Source organism: Protopterus annectens, chromosome 4.part0 (assembly GCF_019279795.1).
Source record: "Protopterus annectens isolate FY-2018-M chromosome 4.part0, PAN1.0, whole genome shotgun sequence".
Taxonomy (NCBI): domain Eukaryota; kingdom Metazoa; phylum Chordata; order Ceratodontiformes; family Protopteridae; genus Protopterus; species Protopterus annectens.
The window spans coordinates 1,057,689,147-1,057,705,771 of record NC_056733.1 but is presented as its reverse complement, the minus strand read 5'-3'; the positions used below and the strand labels follow the sequence as shown (position 1 = coordinate 1,057,705,771).

Here is a 16,625-nt window from a genome sequence, read left to right as displayed (position 1 = left end):
GATAAAATGCCTTTTGTCCATTCTAGGATAATTAAAGCTATGGCTAATTAGGAGGACTCTAGGCACAAGGCACATGCCATGTCAATAGTTAATCAGGCTGCACAATCCTTCAGGTGTTCCATTAAATGCAGCTATGATGCTGCAAAGGCCTCTTGCAGGGCTGCAGCCATTGACTTCTGTTATCTGAAGATTTGCTTTGCCTTTAGTCCATCACAGGATATCAAGGCCAAGCTTCTGGATTCTCTTTCTTGCCTTTTGTTTGACCTTACTGCAGCTGAATGTTTCAAAACTGTGAAGGAAAAGGGGGCAAAAATAATGCAGGAATTCAGATGTTTTTTCCCCATCAGTCCGAAGATATCAACGAAATCGCCCTTCTAAACCTACTTTCTTTGAAGCAGTCCATGAAGAGATTTTGGAAGAAACCTATGAAATAATTTAAACCTGGAAATCCTTTTTTCCAGGTAAACCAGCCCCTGTTTTTGTACTTTCCTTCTTGCCTTGGCCCAACCTCCCCCCACCTGTCCAAAAGACTCTCGCTCTCTCCCAGCTTGACAAACCATCAAGACAGACAAATGGGTTTTGTCCATTTAACACTGCTACAGAATGAGGGAATCCCATCCCCTCATACATTCGTAGGTTGGTACTAGGCTATCTGCCCTAGGGCCTATATAAGCCTAGCCATAATTCCGTGGATATTTCTTCTCAGTATTTACTTCCATGGACCCCTGTTTAGCAGGGTGACTGAAGTGATCCCTGGGGTGAATTTCCCATCTCCCATCCAATCGTCAAGGTTCCTTTTGACAAGGGCCAAGCAGGTGCTCTGCTTGACATTGAGCAGTCTATTCCAGAGTATGGGGAGTGTGTGGGTCAGGAACCTATCCCTCCAGCATGTTTTGTTCATTGTGATGACAAGGTTTAGATCCCAGGAGTGTGTGGCTCCGAGGGATTGGGATTTCTTTAAGTGGAGCATGTCCAACAGCTTAGGATTTGACATGGCCTTGTATGTTAAGCAGAGATTGCATCTTTGTAGACAACATGCCACAGAGTATAGCTGGAATTTTTTTATACTGTCAGCATAGGGCATCTGCTTTAGGCCTGTGATTCTTTTAGTGAGGTATTTTTGTGGCCTTTCCAGCTGTTGCAGATATCTTGAGAGGTACATACCAAACTGGGTGTTGTACTCTATAATGGGTCTAATGAGGGATGAGTACAGTGGGACAATGACCTCCTTTTTTTCTGGATGAAAAGCCCTTAGTGATGTGGTGTGCCACATAGGATTTCCTGAGTGTTGTGGCTATCGAAGGTGAGACCTATGTCCACCTGTGTCCCCAAGTCTCTCATTTTCTATGTTTAGTGTACTGCCACCTATGTGGTAATTCATGGGCACATGGTTTTTCCCAAAGGGGATAACTGTACATTTCTTGGCATTAAGCTTGAGCCCATGGCTCTGGCACCAAGAATCTGTTTTTGTAAGGCCCTTTTGTAGAATATCCACATCATTTGGGGATTCAATAATGGCTCCTTGTTTGCAGTCATCTGTGAACTTTGTTAGCTAGAGTCCCTTAGTGTTGGCCTGTACTTCAGAGATGTAGATTCCAAACAAGAGTGGTCCCAGGACTGAACCGTGAGGTGCTCCACTTGTCAGGAAGCTGGATTTGGAGTCTGCTACTTTTGCAGTCTGGGTTCTGTCAGTAAGCCAGATGGCAACCCATCGAGTGATTTAGGGATTTATGCCCAGCTTAGTAAGTTTATCTATGATTCCAGAATGGGGGATGGTGACGAAGGCCATGGCGAGGTCCAGATAAACTGTGTGGACTGCCTTACCCTCATTCACAGCTCCGGAGACTGATATGAAGAAGTCGATCAGGTTCAGGAGACAAGCTTGGCCCTTCACAAACCCAAACTGAGTGGGGTCCAGTATTTGAAGGTTGCCAATGTCTTTGTTTATAAGTTCATCCAACATCTTCTCCCAACGGACACTAGACCTAAAAAGGTTTTTATTTAAAACCCTTTCTGCTTCCCAGGAAGGAGTGTACTTGGAGGCCTGCACAGGAAGTTTATCAACACCTTTCTGGAAGTACATTCTTCAGTGTCCACCTTGCAAACTCAACCTTTATCCTTACACAAGCTTTTCTAGTGTCCCTAGCCTTGAATGATGTTTACCTGCACATTCTTGTTGAACCCCACCTGTAAGAAATTCCTCATTCTTTTTTCATCACACTTTTAGTTCTCTGCTTTAGCCTTTAGTGTGGGAGCAGTAAATAAACCATTCACCAAGTGTTTTGCACAAACTGTTGCCTTTTGCAGAACCCTGGGAATACAAATATTTCTCTACTTGGATGGTTTTGTTATCCAAACCTCCTCTCTGGGCACTGGCTTCAGTGTCACTTCTTTAGGTGGAGAGTGAAAGCTAGTCTTTCCAGAAGTCTTGTCTTTCCCCTTTGCAGGTTCTGGTAGTTTTAGGTTGTAGACTGAATACCATCTATAACTGCCTTTCTCCTACAGGAGAAAGTACTATCCCTGTCCAGCAACTTCAGTCCTTGCTTCCCTTGGACTGTGCTTCTGCAAGAGAAATCCTAAGAACATTGAGCCATATGGCAGCCACCACAGGTTTAGCCACTACACCTGTGATGCCATTTTCCAGACTGTGCATAAGAAAGATACAGTGGTACTGTACTTTACGTCTCTTTGGTTTCAACACTCGCCCACAGGGCTTTCAAATCCCTCTTTCCTCCTTTCTAAAGGAGGAGTTGCAGTGGTAGGTCTCAAATTCAACTCATTCCAGTGCTACACTGTTGCTGTCCTACACTCACCAAGGATCTCGTCCATACAGATGCTTCAGATCTGGCTTGGGGTCAATGGATGGGTCTCACCAGAGCTCAAGGCCAGTTGTCCCCCAAAAAGAGATGAACGGATCATGTCCATGTGAAGGAAATGAAAGTACTTATTCAAGACCTTCATGTGTTCTCACACATCTTGTAACCCAAGCCCCTCAAGGTTTTTGCAGACTAAAGCATGGTCTTGTGGTACGTCAACAGATGGGGAGGGGACCAAATCCTACAAACTGTGCAGAGTAGCTCTGATGGCATTGGACTACGTAATAAAAATAAATTTGTCCCTGTAGGCTAACTTTTTCCAAAGACAGTGTTCTTTAAGACTTGGTATGCAAGTCCATGGAAGGTCTATGGGAGACTCTTGCAAATTTATGTTGAACAGAGTTCTTCCTAGACATGGTCCACAGATGTGGTATTCAACAAGTGTTGGGTTATGTAGTGCTGCCAACCTGCTTGATGTGACTTTGAGAGCTTTGCCTTAAGTAACAACGTTGTATACCCACTTTGTCTGCTGGTTTGTGGTTGTCAGTAAACAGTCAATTACTATATTGTCTCAGAACACCCCTTTCAATAAGGCTGGCTGCAGTGACTGTTGGAAAGTAGTCCATTGTTCCAAATGCTAACTAGTGATGGTTGAAAAGGACATTATGCCTATGAGTAAATGATAGATGAAAAATAAACACAGCCATGCGTAATAAAAATCGCTACATTTCTTGAAAACTGCATATAGGATGGGGATGAAAATTGCACTTATGAAAATGAAAATAACATTTATGTGGCAATCTCTAACTGTATCGGTATGTGGAAAGAATTTTAAATGCTATATCTATCTTAGATGAGAAAGCTGAAGACAGTAAAATCGAGGGCTCTTGTGATGGCCAGAAATGCTTGTACTGTCGTCTGAGTCTTATTTTAGAAGTTAAATTTAGGAGGGAAGTCTTCCAACTGTAGTTTTGATCTTACTGATTGTACCCATCTAGCCAAAGCTTAAGAGATTAAGCTGAAAAGTATAACATTCAGTATTCATAAAATGTTGACAGACTGCTCCAGCTTGTTGTTCAGATGCATTGTGTACATACTGGTGGAAAACTTGAGTTTACCATTTAAATCTCTCCTATGTCTTGTCATCTTCCACTTTGGTATTTGTGTATTTAAAATATTTTACTCTAAGGCTGTATAAATGTGGTTTCTCATTACAAAATTTTTTTCCCTGTATAGGAAATTGGTTATCTCCAGATAACTTCTGAAGGACAAGTGAAGGTGCTTAAAGCAGATTTGGATGCTGCAAAGTCTTCCTTGATGGCAGTAGAAGAAAGAAACCAGTTTCTTGGTCAGTGGGTTAAAGTTTGAAACATGCTTATTGTGTGTTCATTGCAGTGACTGAAATTTGATCATGTGGATGTTTAGTATTGAGCAGTAGCTGGTTTAATAAGACTTCATTGTTCATTATGTGCTATGCACTTGTCCTTTCTTTTTTTTTTTTTTTAAGCTGTTTTTATGCAAGTTTCCTAAAAAAAAAAAAAATACTGTTTGTCTTGGTCAGATCCCATATTCTTGGATAAAAAAATTATACCTCCTCCTCTTTTGGCTTTTTCCCGGATAGGGGTCACCACAGCGGATCACCTGTCCGCTCAAGCTTGGCAGTGGTGTTTTACAGTGTCGAGTTGCCAGCCTGGTGCCCAGCCTTCTACAGAAAGCGCACGCACACCTAGGGCCAATTTAGAGTGTCCAATCCACCTACAGCATGTCTTTGGGATGTGGGAGGAAACCGGAGCACCCGGAGGAAACCCACGCAGCCACAGGGAGGACATGCAGACTTCGCACAAAAGGCACCCTAGCAGAGGATCGAATCAGAGAGCCTCTTGCTGTGAGGCAGCAACGCTAACTGCTGCACCACCGTGGCCTCCCAATAAAATTATGCCTCCGCTGCAGCTGAATTACTATTTAAGTGTAGGTAATAGAGCTTCAGTCTGCAGAGCACAAATTTTTTGGTACTTTGTTATATTTTGGGTACTTTCAGATGATTTTAGAAGTTCGATTCTTGTATGCAGATGCATAGTTACCTAGAGGGTCCCTGTTGAACTTTAGGCTTCCTGATTGTCAGGGAAGAATGGTTTTGCTGCATTTGCAACCTGTGATTAAAACAATTTTTCTGATTTTAGCATTCTGCTGCATTTAGGGGATCCTTGTGTTTCCATATTTTTAGTGTCTGACTTAGGACTGTGAAGTGACTGTGTAAGGCAGTCTTGATCCAGTTTAGCAGTACAGTAATTTGTACTTCATTCTAACATCCGTTACTCTCTCTGGCTCGATTCTAACACCTGCTACCCTCTCTGGCTTGCCATCAGCCATATTCTGATTATCCTTTAGAGGTGATGGAATTATGCCAACAGGTTCTTTGCTGGGTGACCCCTATATGGGCAGTCTTTTTCAGGAGAAGTGTTTGAGAGAAAAGCTCCATACAAGATTTTAAATGGTACATTTTCGTAGTTATACTAGTGAATAACTAATTGTGAAAAAAACTAATTTCATTGAGTATTATGTCATATCTAACGAGTATGAACAGTAACAGTTGCAGTGGCATTAATCACTTGAGGTACATTGGAGGTAGGTTTTGCAGTTTCTCTGGTTTACCCTTGTACACTGGATTGCAGTGGGAGCTGCTATTAGTGAGTACTTGTAGATGTAGTTCCTACCCTCTTCCAGGAAAGGTATTCCAGAGTTTTGATATGAAGTAAGATAAGTAGTGTGTCTTATGTGCTTTACTTTGTATTTTGAATGTGCATAGTGAAACAGTCATTTTTTTACATCCTTTTGATTAGGCATATAAGTATAGGTTTGCCTTTAAAATGTACTTTTTAGAGGTTGGTTACTTGTAGCCTTTGCTGGATTTTGATAGTTTATTAGTACTGTGCATTTGATGAGTTTGGTTATAGGTATTGGAACTTACTTCGTAGTACATGATACGTTGCCTGCAGTTTACACAGAGGATGGGTTTGTGTGTAGTGTGTTGTGAAACTGGAGTCTGGGAAAATTTGGTTATTAACTGTGGTAGGTTAATTTTCTGGCTGTTTTAAATTTGTTTTCAAATACTTTAGTTTACCCACAGAAAATTGAGCACATCTGGTCCATACACCAAGCAGACGAAACTGCAGATGTAGGCAGTCTGTGCTGGTGGTCAGGTTAACTGTTTTTTGTTAATGTACTCAACACTTGAACGATCAGAGTTGGCTGCGCAGTAACTTTCCTGCTATACCACTATTGAGGTGTTACCGGTGATGGACTAGGTGATTGATTCAGTGCTAATTTTTTGGTTGATTTGCGTAAATGAACACTCACAATAAGGAAGTATTTATGCAATTTGCATAATCTGGATGCACTAATTTAATTGCAACTCTGGCAAAATTCTTTGCAAATTTCTTACATCTTTATAAGCCTGTAAGCAAGATATTTCCACTGAGAAGTTGAATGTTTAGCATGTTAATAGGGCAAGATGAGCAATTTTTTTCTTAAAATTGTTTAATTTTGTGAAAGTTGATTCAGTGTACAGTGGGAAGATGGGTAAATGTTGAGAGAGTGAGGAATACAGATGTTTAAGTGCAGGGGCTATGCATTCAGCAGGTTAATGGTAAGCAGATTGTAGAATGTGTAGACTTTAAAGTGTGGAGTTGCTCTCATAAGGGACAGGGGAGCAGAATGATAGAAATTTTAAGTGGAAAGGATTGAATATCTGGGAAAGGTGGTATGAGTGGCAGTAGTTTGCGTTTGTGAGAAGTAATTTTCACAATGATTGTCACAGATGAGTTTGGAGGTGAACATGTGGCTTTAGAGTATGTTAGTGGTTTGTTACAGCAAAATGCGTGTAGAAAGTGGGTTAAGTTTTTTGCAGATGTTGAAGTTGGCTGTATGGCGATGATTTTGATATTTAAGTTGCTGATCTAGATAAGAGTATAGTGAGTAAATGGGTAAGGAGGGTTGAGCTTGAGCAGTGGTGAAAAGAGGAGCAGTGAAAAGTGAAGATGGCTCATTCCCCATAAAGATTTGAGGATTGAAGGCCAATTAGAATTGTAAGCAAGTCGGAGGAGCTTTATGGAAACATTCATGACATTCCTGTGAACCCTGCTTTTCAAAGAGTTTATAAAAGCTCAACAAGCATTGATTGAAAGTAACTGTGTACACCATTAAGTACATACGTGTAAGATATTTGTCAAATAACCCCAATCAACTCCATATTTAAACTGTTTGGGTATAATTTAAAAATCCTTAACATTCAGCCCCCAAATTCAAGGAGGCAGTGTGTAAAATAATACCGTTCAGCTCCGTAATTTCTGCATGCTGTCTAAACAGGTTTAGAAATGGGACTTCTTAATGCTGGACTTCTGATGCTCCAGTTTTCTAGTTTATATCTTTATACCATTTATCACATGTGCCTTTGCCATTAATATCGTAAGCTGTAATGGAAGTGGAAAAAGTATTTATAAAACATTGCTGACCATTAATGCTGCAAATTGTAGTTTGAAGCATGCACTTTAAGCTGCATGCATCGACACTTGTCCATACCCTTGTCTTGTATATTAATGTGCAAATACATTTAGTAACTGCTATAGCCTATACATTTCTGGCATTTTTGTAGACAAGGCAGTCTGTTGGGCAGTATGGATTTCAAATTCTCCTTGCATAAAACTCCTGAATTTACACCAAATTAAGAAGTTTTGCTTGCATTTATAGTTATTTAGCCTTATTACCCCATTCTCCTGTAGTATCCTGAGGAGGAACGAAACTTACTCACCTGGAAAATAATCTGAATGTTTCATACACCCTTTGACAGCATTGCTGTAGCAGCTGTCTGCCATCTTTTTGAATGTTGAACTGCTCAGTGTAGTACAGCCCCAATCTCTTCTGCAGTCCCTTTGAAGGAAGTTTGCTGGAGCACAAGCGCTGTAGTTCAGTAAAGGCTTATCTGGATTCATGTAGTATTTCCTTCCCTCCCTCCCCCAAATTTTAAGTTTGTGACCTTTTTTAGGGCTTCGTTCATTAAACTAAACCGTTCCGTCAACTGTGTGAATATTTCCAAGGGAGTCTGGGTGGAATGAGTAAGTTCGTCCTGTAGCAGTACAAGTTAAGATTCTGAAAGTGATCGAGAAGAGAATTTTAGCATCAGTGTTAGGGTTATCCTTTGACAGTACCAGAACAGTTTGAGACTTGAACATCTGGGAGAAAACCATGCATCGAGTTGTACTACAACTGTTGTATTTGTAAATGGTTTAGTAAGGAAAACTCTTGTATTCGAGTGTTGCAGAAAGCTGGTAGCAGACTTTTGTTTAGTTAGATCACTTTTGCTGTAACATGCAGCAGTAATGGGACATCCTGCCAAGGACTGGATGTTTGGCCTGTATACAAAAGCTTTTGGGTTTCTTCCCTGGCTAAGGCCAAATTGGGAGTGCTTCTGACAGGTTTTAGAAGTCAGTGCAACTGAAATGCATCTGAAATGACAAACACCCCAAAGTGTCTGCATTTTCTAGTTTTGAAAACCTTTACTCTCATTGCAGTGCCTAGTTTTGACTTGCATCAAATTATTCAAGTAGATTTCCTACTCAAACTACTGGCAATGAAACTCCTGTCATATTCTTTGGAAAACTTGAAAATATGGTAATTGTAATTAAAACCTGTACATTAATTTGTATGAGAATAAGATTTTTGACATTGTTCAAAGAAAGGGGAGCCCTGGGAAATTGTTCCAGTACTAGTTTGGTACATTTAACCGTGTGTGATTCCAGTGGCGCATTTTATGTAGGGAAAATGTTCTATTTCAAAAAAGCATTTGGGAAAGAGAGAAATTCAATGGCAATTTTAAAACTGAGGCCACAAAGCTAATGGGACTCAATAAATGCATTGGCATCAGTTGTGTGTTTAAAGGTGAAGTCAGCAAAGCTTTAGTTACTTGGTGCACGTGTTAAGACCTTTACAAGTGTACATGCTTCTTGTGTATTAATATATAATGCATTTTTTATATGTTTTATTTATATTCTGGTGGTCTTGATGCCTTTAATGTAGTGGCTTGGTGTATGAAGTGGGCTGCTTATGTCTGTATGTAGCAGGTGATGGTGTATTTGTGTGTTCATTTTTAGATTCTGATGAAGTCCTTAGTTTATAGCAGTGGACCAAAACTTTAACGTTCTTTTTTCTATAATTATTTTCAACACCATCACATTTGTTTTTGGTTTATCGACTGTTCCTCGCACTGTAGCTTTGAATTGTGTTCATGGTGTTTTATTCTCTGTTCATTATGCTGGTGGATTTCATTGCTTTTGGTTAGTAAGAGGATAAGTTGCGTAAGGATAATTGTAGTTCATGCATATACTAATATGACACTTGAAAAATGTTTGAGGAACCTAGACTTTGTCCTGTTCAATGTGTCTGTTACAGCAGAAGATTTTAACTAGTTTGGGAAGGGGGAAGGTAGCACAAGATGTTAGAGAATAAACACACAAAAGGGGGGAGATTCAGAACTGAAATTGTGGTATGCAACTGAAATAGATTGTGGTTCTCAAAAGATATGAAAGAAATGGGTGGGATAGAAATGGTCGAGTTTTCAGATCCTAGAGCAGAGAAGTGAACAAAAAGATTAATCAGAATGTTAAAAATGCGAAATGGGGGGAGCATATGACAACAGTACATTATGAAAACTGGACAATTTATTTGTAGGAAAAAGTGAGGCAGAATGGGAATATAATCGAAAAAAAGGAAAAGGAAAATGGAGAAATGTGGTGACGGAATGTTTAGGCAGTTTTAAAGGAAAGCAGTAATTTTTTGGGAAAGAGGTAAGAGATGGGAGAATGGATGCACTCTTTGAAAGAAGTATTGGATATAGGCAGACAGTTTAGAAACGTTTGTAGGTAGAGTATGAAAAGGAATTGACAAAAGTATGGATTCTGAAGAGAACTGAATTTTAGCAATCTTTAGAAAAGGAGATTAACCAACTGGCTCACTGATTGGACCAAGGAGGTCAACATAGGTGAGGCCAGTCACGAGTAGAGTCCCCAGGGCTCAGTACTTAGCCCACTTCTTTTTGGCCACTAATTTTCTGAAATGGAAGCCAACACTACAGGTTTTTGCCTGACCAAGTTTGCAGAAGATTGCAAGCTGGGGGTTATCAACTCCACTGCAGACACTAGCATTTTTCAAGAAGATCTATATCTGACTAACATGTTGCCAAAGCCATAGTCATAAACACAGTGCTGAGAAATGCATAATTGTAACCTTTGGGAAATCGACCATCCCGACTAATTACCATGTTGATAATATACCCCCCTAAGAGTCGACCTACTGGTGAGGGATCTGGGTACTCGCTCACATTAGCTTTGGCTTCGGCCACCATGTGGCCATGGTGGTGAAAGTATCTTGTGTTGCACATCTTGTAAGGGCATGGCATCTAGGTCAAATAGGTTATTATTCCACTCTACTCCTCCCTCATCAGACCAATCAGGTACAATGCTCCCTTTAGTTTGAGTCTGACCAGGCATATGCAGCAATTAGTGACCTCAGAGGTTCCTTGCCTAAAGAATACGTGGCATAACAAACCTGCTTTATGCAGAGCACCTTAAAGCAGTTTCTCTCTACTGTTTCCTATCGATTGCCTAGAGATAATCTATGCCTAGCTTACAAGGCATCCATAAACCTCGCACTTATGAATCTTCTACATATTCGTAAGTCAGAGTACCAGAAATGAAAGGTTCTAGGGACCTGAATTTTGTCTGACTTAAACAGAATATGCTGGAGAGGGGATACATCTCCCAGAGACTGCTTCTCCTGTGGAACAGGCTTCCCATCCATGTGAAACTGAGCTTGTCAATTACCTAGTTTTAAGTGCAACCTAGACCAGTGAATGGGGATAGGAAATTTACAATGGGCCTGGCACCCATGTCCCTTATGAACAAAGGTAGCTTATAAATGCCTGTCCCTCAATGTCCTATTTGGATACAGGACATAATCTTTTGGGAAAACTTGGCTAGGCTTAAAGCCACCCCAGGTCATTAGCCTAGTAAGTCTATAAATATATAAGAAATGGAAGGAATAAAAGTAGTAAGTGAAGAATTGGCCTCCGGAATGGACATTTGGAGGGAAGAAAGTAATAAACCTGGAAGAGTTTAGCAGTGTTTTAAAAGGATGCGAAGCACCAGCATCTTGGAAGAAACTGGCGGCTGTATTCAGTGTAAAGACCCACCAGACTCTGCTTCAAATAGACCTATTTCACTTTTAAAACCATGATTGTCTCTATTAGCTAAAAGAATGGCAAAGGTGATGAAATTTAAAATATGGATTGGTGGTTTCTGGAAGGATGCAAAAATAACATTAATAGAGCAATGATGATCCAGAGAAAAGCAGAATATTAGAAGAAACTTCTGTTGGGTCTTGATGCAGAGAAAATGTTCAACAGAGTAAGCTGGGATTTTGAGTAGGACAATGGAAGCATTTGCATTCCCCTGATACAATAATATATTTAGAATATATGAAGAATCTGAGAATTAAAGTGGGAGGGTTTTTCTTCTGGTAAGTTGTAGCTATTACCATCCTGTTGCTAAATTTAAGATGAAACTGATTAAAGCTTGCCTACTTTGCTTGGTGTTAACATTTCTTTGCTTGCCTAAACGCTGTAGGGGCATGAGGTCAGTTACCAGAGTGAAGCTGGTCCTTAATAAATTTTGTGTGAAAGTTGGTACCCACTTAAAAGTGAGACGCTTGCTATGTGTCAGTATCTCATTTCAGATTTAACTTGTGCTGAGGGGAGAAAGCTGGTGATCCCTACTACCTGTTCCCTGTGATAGCACAGCTCTTGAGCACCCTTCAGATGCATTACTGTATGCAATAGTGTGTTTGAAGTCTATGGGAACAAGATGGCTGTGAATCTAACATTTTCAGTTGGTTAAAAGCTTAAACTGTTATGGTTCACTTGAATCTTGATGTGGAGATATTCACTTTTGCAAGCTCTGTCAGAGGCTAAGTGGTGGTAGCAATGTTGGGTATGAATTTTCTATAGTCTTAAGAGAACTTTTTCTCTTTGGTAGTTGATATAGGCCTCTTCTTGACAACTGTTTTGCCTTTACAAGTTGTAATTGCTACTGTTACATCCAAAGTATATAGTTTCAATCGTACAAAGTTGTGGCATTTTATAATCCTGCCAGAGTTCAACACACCTTGCACTTAAGCTTATAGGTTCATAGGTAGGTACTAGGCTATCGGCCCTAGGGCCCATACAAGCCTAGCCAAAAAATGTACCCTGGCTTTCGCCACCCAAGAAAATTATTTTCTTGTGCCCCTGTTGAGCAGAGCCACAGAAGTGATCCCCGGGGTGAATTTCCCATCCAATCATCAAGATTTTTCTTGAGTGCTAATGAGGAGCTCTGTTTGACATAGGTAGTCTGTTCCAGAGTATGGGAAGTCTCTGGGACAGGAATCTATCCCTCCAGCATGTTCTGTTTGTGTTGAGCTTGTAGCTCGGAGGGATTGGGATTTCTTTAAGTGGAGCATGTCCAACAGCTGTGGGTTTGACATAGCTTTGTATGTTGGGCAGAGATCGCCCCTGAGTAGGCGATATGCGATGGAGTAAAGCTGTCGTTTTTTGAGACTGTCTGCGTAGGGCATCTGTTTGAGGCCAGTAATCCTCTTTGTGAGGTATTTCTGTGGTCTTTCCAGTTGTTGTAGATGTCTTGTGAGGTACATACCAAAAGGGGCGTTGTACTCTATAATGGGTCTGAGTGATGAGTAGAGGGGAACAATGACCTCTCTTTTTTTTTTTTTTTCTGGATGAGAATCCTTTTGTGATGAGCCACGTAGAAGGATTTCCTGACCACTGTGGCGATGTGATTATCAAAGGAGAGACTACTGTCCACCTGTGTCCCAAGGTCTCATCACATTTTCGGCATTAAGTAGACTACCAGCTATGTGATAGTTCATGGTTACAGAGTTTTTACCAAAGGGGATGACAATACACTTTTTGGCATTGAGCTTCAGGCCATGGCTTTGACACCAGGTATCTGTCTCAGTGAGGCCCTTTTGTAGAATGTCCACATCGGTAGAAGTTTCGATTATGGCTCCTAGTTTGCAGTCATCTGCAAACTTTGTTAGCCAAAGACCTTCTGTGTTGGCCTGCACTTCAGAGAAGTAGATACCAAACAGGAGAGGACCCAGGACTGAACCCTGTGGTACTCCACTAAATGCAACTCCTAGGCTTTAGAATGAATTATTGTGTCAAGGTTTGCAGCAAAGAACCAGGCTTGAGGTTTCATTTTATCCATGAGCCTTTTGAAAGGTGTCAAGCTCCATAATGTCCAAAATAGCTATTATGGTGTGAGGAAAAAGCAGTCTAAGACTTAATCTACATATTGCCTGTATAGCCACAGCTCAAAATGTGCTTGCAGGTGAAAAAAAGCTCTTTCTAGACCAACAAGTAGATGATGGACCCACTTACTAGGAAGTCTTTAGTTGGCTGGATTCCCCTTTGGTGTATATTTTTCATCTCGAATGAAAGCCACCCACTCCAAATGTTTTTTCTGCAGATTCTGTAATTTGAAGATATTTGTAGATGCCTTCAGTGTAACCTTGAATGGAAGTCTGTTGCATGCTTTTTATCCCTTAACACTTATCCCAAGGGTGTTTGTAAACTGTGAAGGCAGAAGGGGTTTAGGATTCTGCTAATTGGGCCTTTCTTGGTTTCAAAACTGACAATGTTCATGTGGATGTTATTCGTATTTCACTGTTGCAGTCATTATATTTGGGTTGTCTGCCTGCAGGTAGCCCTCAGCCAGCCTGAATATCCATTTTGTGTCCTGCGTCAGATGCTGTCTTCCATGTCAGGTAGTCATGGGTATAAAGCATGCAGCTGACGCCATTATATCAGTCTTTTTTGCCGCGCGGTGCCCAAAGCAGTTCGCAAGTGCCGGTCATCCGACTCCTGAAATTTTCGTTTTCGAGTTTCAGAACCGAAGTCTTAAAAAAACTAAGCACCCCATTGGGGGATCCTTTTTCTTGCTCTAAACCGATGTCAAAAAAAGTTAACAGTTGTATTAACTGCGGAAAACAAATACCTCAAAGATTTTCATTCGTACTGCATTCCTTGCCTAGACCCAGATCTCGTCAATCCTCGCTGTCGTTTTTTTTGCCTTATTCAATCCTCGAACTATTCATCGGTCCATTTTTGCAGCAAACTATTTCGGTACTCTAGATTAAAAACAAAGAATAGTGCTCACTACACTCTGTTCGCCTGATAATAAAACTGGTAAAGTACAACAAAAAACCAGGCTTTAATAGTGGGAAGTATACTTGCTGTGTTCAGTTCAGGTCAGTCACAGAAGGTAACCAAATGTTCCACAAAGAGAAACGAAGCTGTAAACTATAAACTGCTTTACTTTGCGAACTCTTAATCCAATAAACAAGAGTCAAAATCACCATAGAGTGTTCATTCGAACCTACTCATCCACTGGGCAATAGCTTGTAGAAAAAACACGCAGCCAGCATGTAAAAATAAATCCAAGCGTCCAGTAGAAACCACGTTTATTAGAATAATTAAAACACAGGGCTAGCGCTTTCAACGAATCTTCATCAGGCCACTAACAAACAAACATACTAGCATCCCTTTTATAGCAAAATGCTAAAGTCAACTACTGATGTCACATCCTGTTTGGACAAACTGAAGTCAACTCTGATGTCACATCCTGTTATACATAAAATATTTAAAGTGACATCACTTTTGTAGTAAAACGCTACAAACAACTCTGATGCCACATCCTACTACATATAAAATATTATAAAATATTTTAAAAAAGTTTTAAATTATTTAAAATATTTAAAATATGTATGCAGACATTTTGTAGACATATTTTAAAATAACATTTTACCCTGCTTTAACTGCTGCTGCATTTAACATTCAAAATGTTTTTAACATATTTTGAATATCTATGTAACCATCTCATAGACAATCTGCAGCAAATAGTGTTTCAAAATTACATACTATTTTCTATAAATACTGCTACTTATATGCATACTAGTAACAAAAATGGCACGCATGTTTAATGAACGATACAATCCCATTTGAGACACTTGTACATGCTTAAAATAGGGATTAAATTAATAAAGATATTAATATCTACACATGAGCTATTTAGCATAATTATAAATGCACAAAAATAATCATTCAAAAAGCTACATCTAAAGCTTGTACAGCGTGTGCTTCTAAATATCATAATATCTGTAACAGCATAAATAATTCATATCAGACATGTGCACACGCAGAGATGTTAATACAGCTGGTATTATAAACATAAAAATATAAAAAATATATATGAGGCTGAATGTGCAAAATCAGGTGAAATGTGTGTGCTGGATGAAAAAGGAACACATGGTATATCAGCATCTTTCACAACAATTGGCCCCTAATAAGCCTGCAGAGTAAAATAACAGAGACAAAGATGGAGAGAAAAATGGAAAAATGTGATGTATAAAAATGTTATAAAGGTGGAAGTAAAACCAGCCAGAAGTAAACACAGGGTGGCAAAGGGGTGAAAAGCTTCAATGAAATTTCCTAGCTTTGAGTATAGGTTTGATGGAGACTCTGTCATTTCGAATGAGTAGGTTCGAATGAACACTCTATGGTGATTTTGACTCTTGTTTATTGGATTAAGAGTTCGCAAAGTAAAGCAGTTTATAGTTTACAGCTTCGTTTCTCTTTGTGGAACATTTGGTTACCTTCTGTGACTGACCTGAACTGAACACAGCAAGTATACTTCCCACTATTTAAGCCTGGTTTTTTGTTGTACTATTTCGGTACTCTGTTTAATTATCCAGAAATGGCTTCAGTAAGCCCTCCGACTACAGACATTCCAAAAAAACCTAAAGATATAGACAGACTGTATAGCTCCAAAGCTGTTGACGCTTCCGTTAAGCTAGCTGCCCATTTGCTGGTACTCAGTGAGGTGCTTTAACAGCCTTTGATGCCCACTACAGATTTGCAGGCCCCTACTGAGACCCATTAGGAGTCCTGTATGCCACGAGATGCTGCTTCGACTATGGAACCTGCGGATGTCTCTACCTTGGATGGGTCCGGAACTGCTGTGCAGGCACTGGCTTCTGAAGGTGTATTTAGGCCTACAGACTTGCATTTCAAAACGACGCCATCTTCTTCAAGGCCTAAAACTCGACCCACGCCAAGAAAACTGATGTCCAAACTGCATGGTCAGGCCCATATGCCTAAAAACTAAGAATGGCTGAAGACCTTATTACTTTAAGGGAAGCCAGTCTTCTCCGTCTAAGAGAACTAGAATTGATTTTCCTTCTGATTCTTTTGATCAGGATTTTGAAATTTGTTTCTTCTGATTACCAGGATTTGCCCTCGTCTACCCATGAGGATTCTGATACAGAGGACACCATTCCCTCTGCTTCCCCTCCAGAAGATTTTTCTTTTGGTGAAACCTTGCACACTCTTAGGGAGCATTTCTGCTTTGAAAGCCAGGATTACTGTGTCTCCAAAAAGAGGTTTGGGGAATTCTTACTCCTACCTCAACACAGGCCTTTAGCTATCCCTCATGTCCAAGACATTGTAGATTATGCCTTCTTGGAATGTAGCCTGGCCCCAGACACTTTACCTCCGGATCCCAGGAATCCTGACCAGTATTACAGTACCTGACTCTCAAGTTCCTTTACAAATATCCTACTGCGTACCCAGAGACAATTTCCCAGGGACCTGAAGGCATTAAGGCTTCTACTGCCTAAAACCCTGCCCCCTCTGATAGAGATTTC

The 16,625-nt window shown here is 40.2% G+C and overlaps 1 protein-coding gene across 1 annotated transcript in view; it reads left to right on the top strand.

The window, feature by feature from the left end:
• Positions 1-16,625, top strand: part of HMMR (hyaluronan mediated motility receptor) — a gene marked incomplete in the record, with an annotated part of 1,493,987 nt that overhangs the window by 444,789 nt on the left and 1,032,573 nt on the right. The window contains 1 exon segment of the mRNA XM_044068985.1: positions 4,053-4,164. Within this exon segment, the coding sequence (XP_043924920.1) occupies positions 4,053-4,164 (112 nt within the window).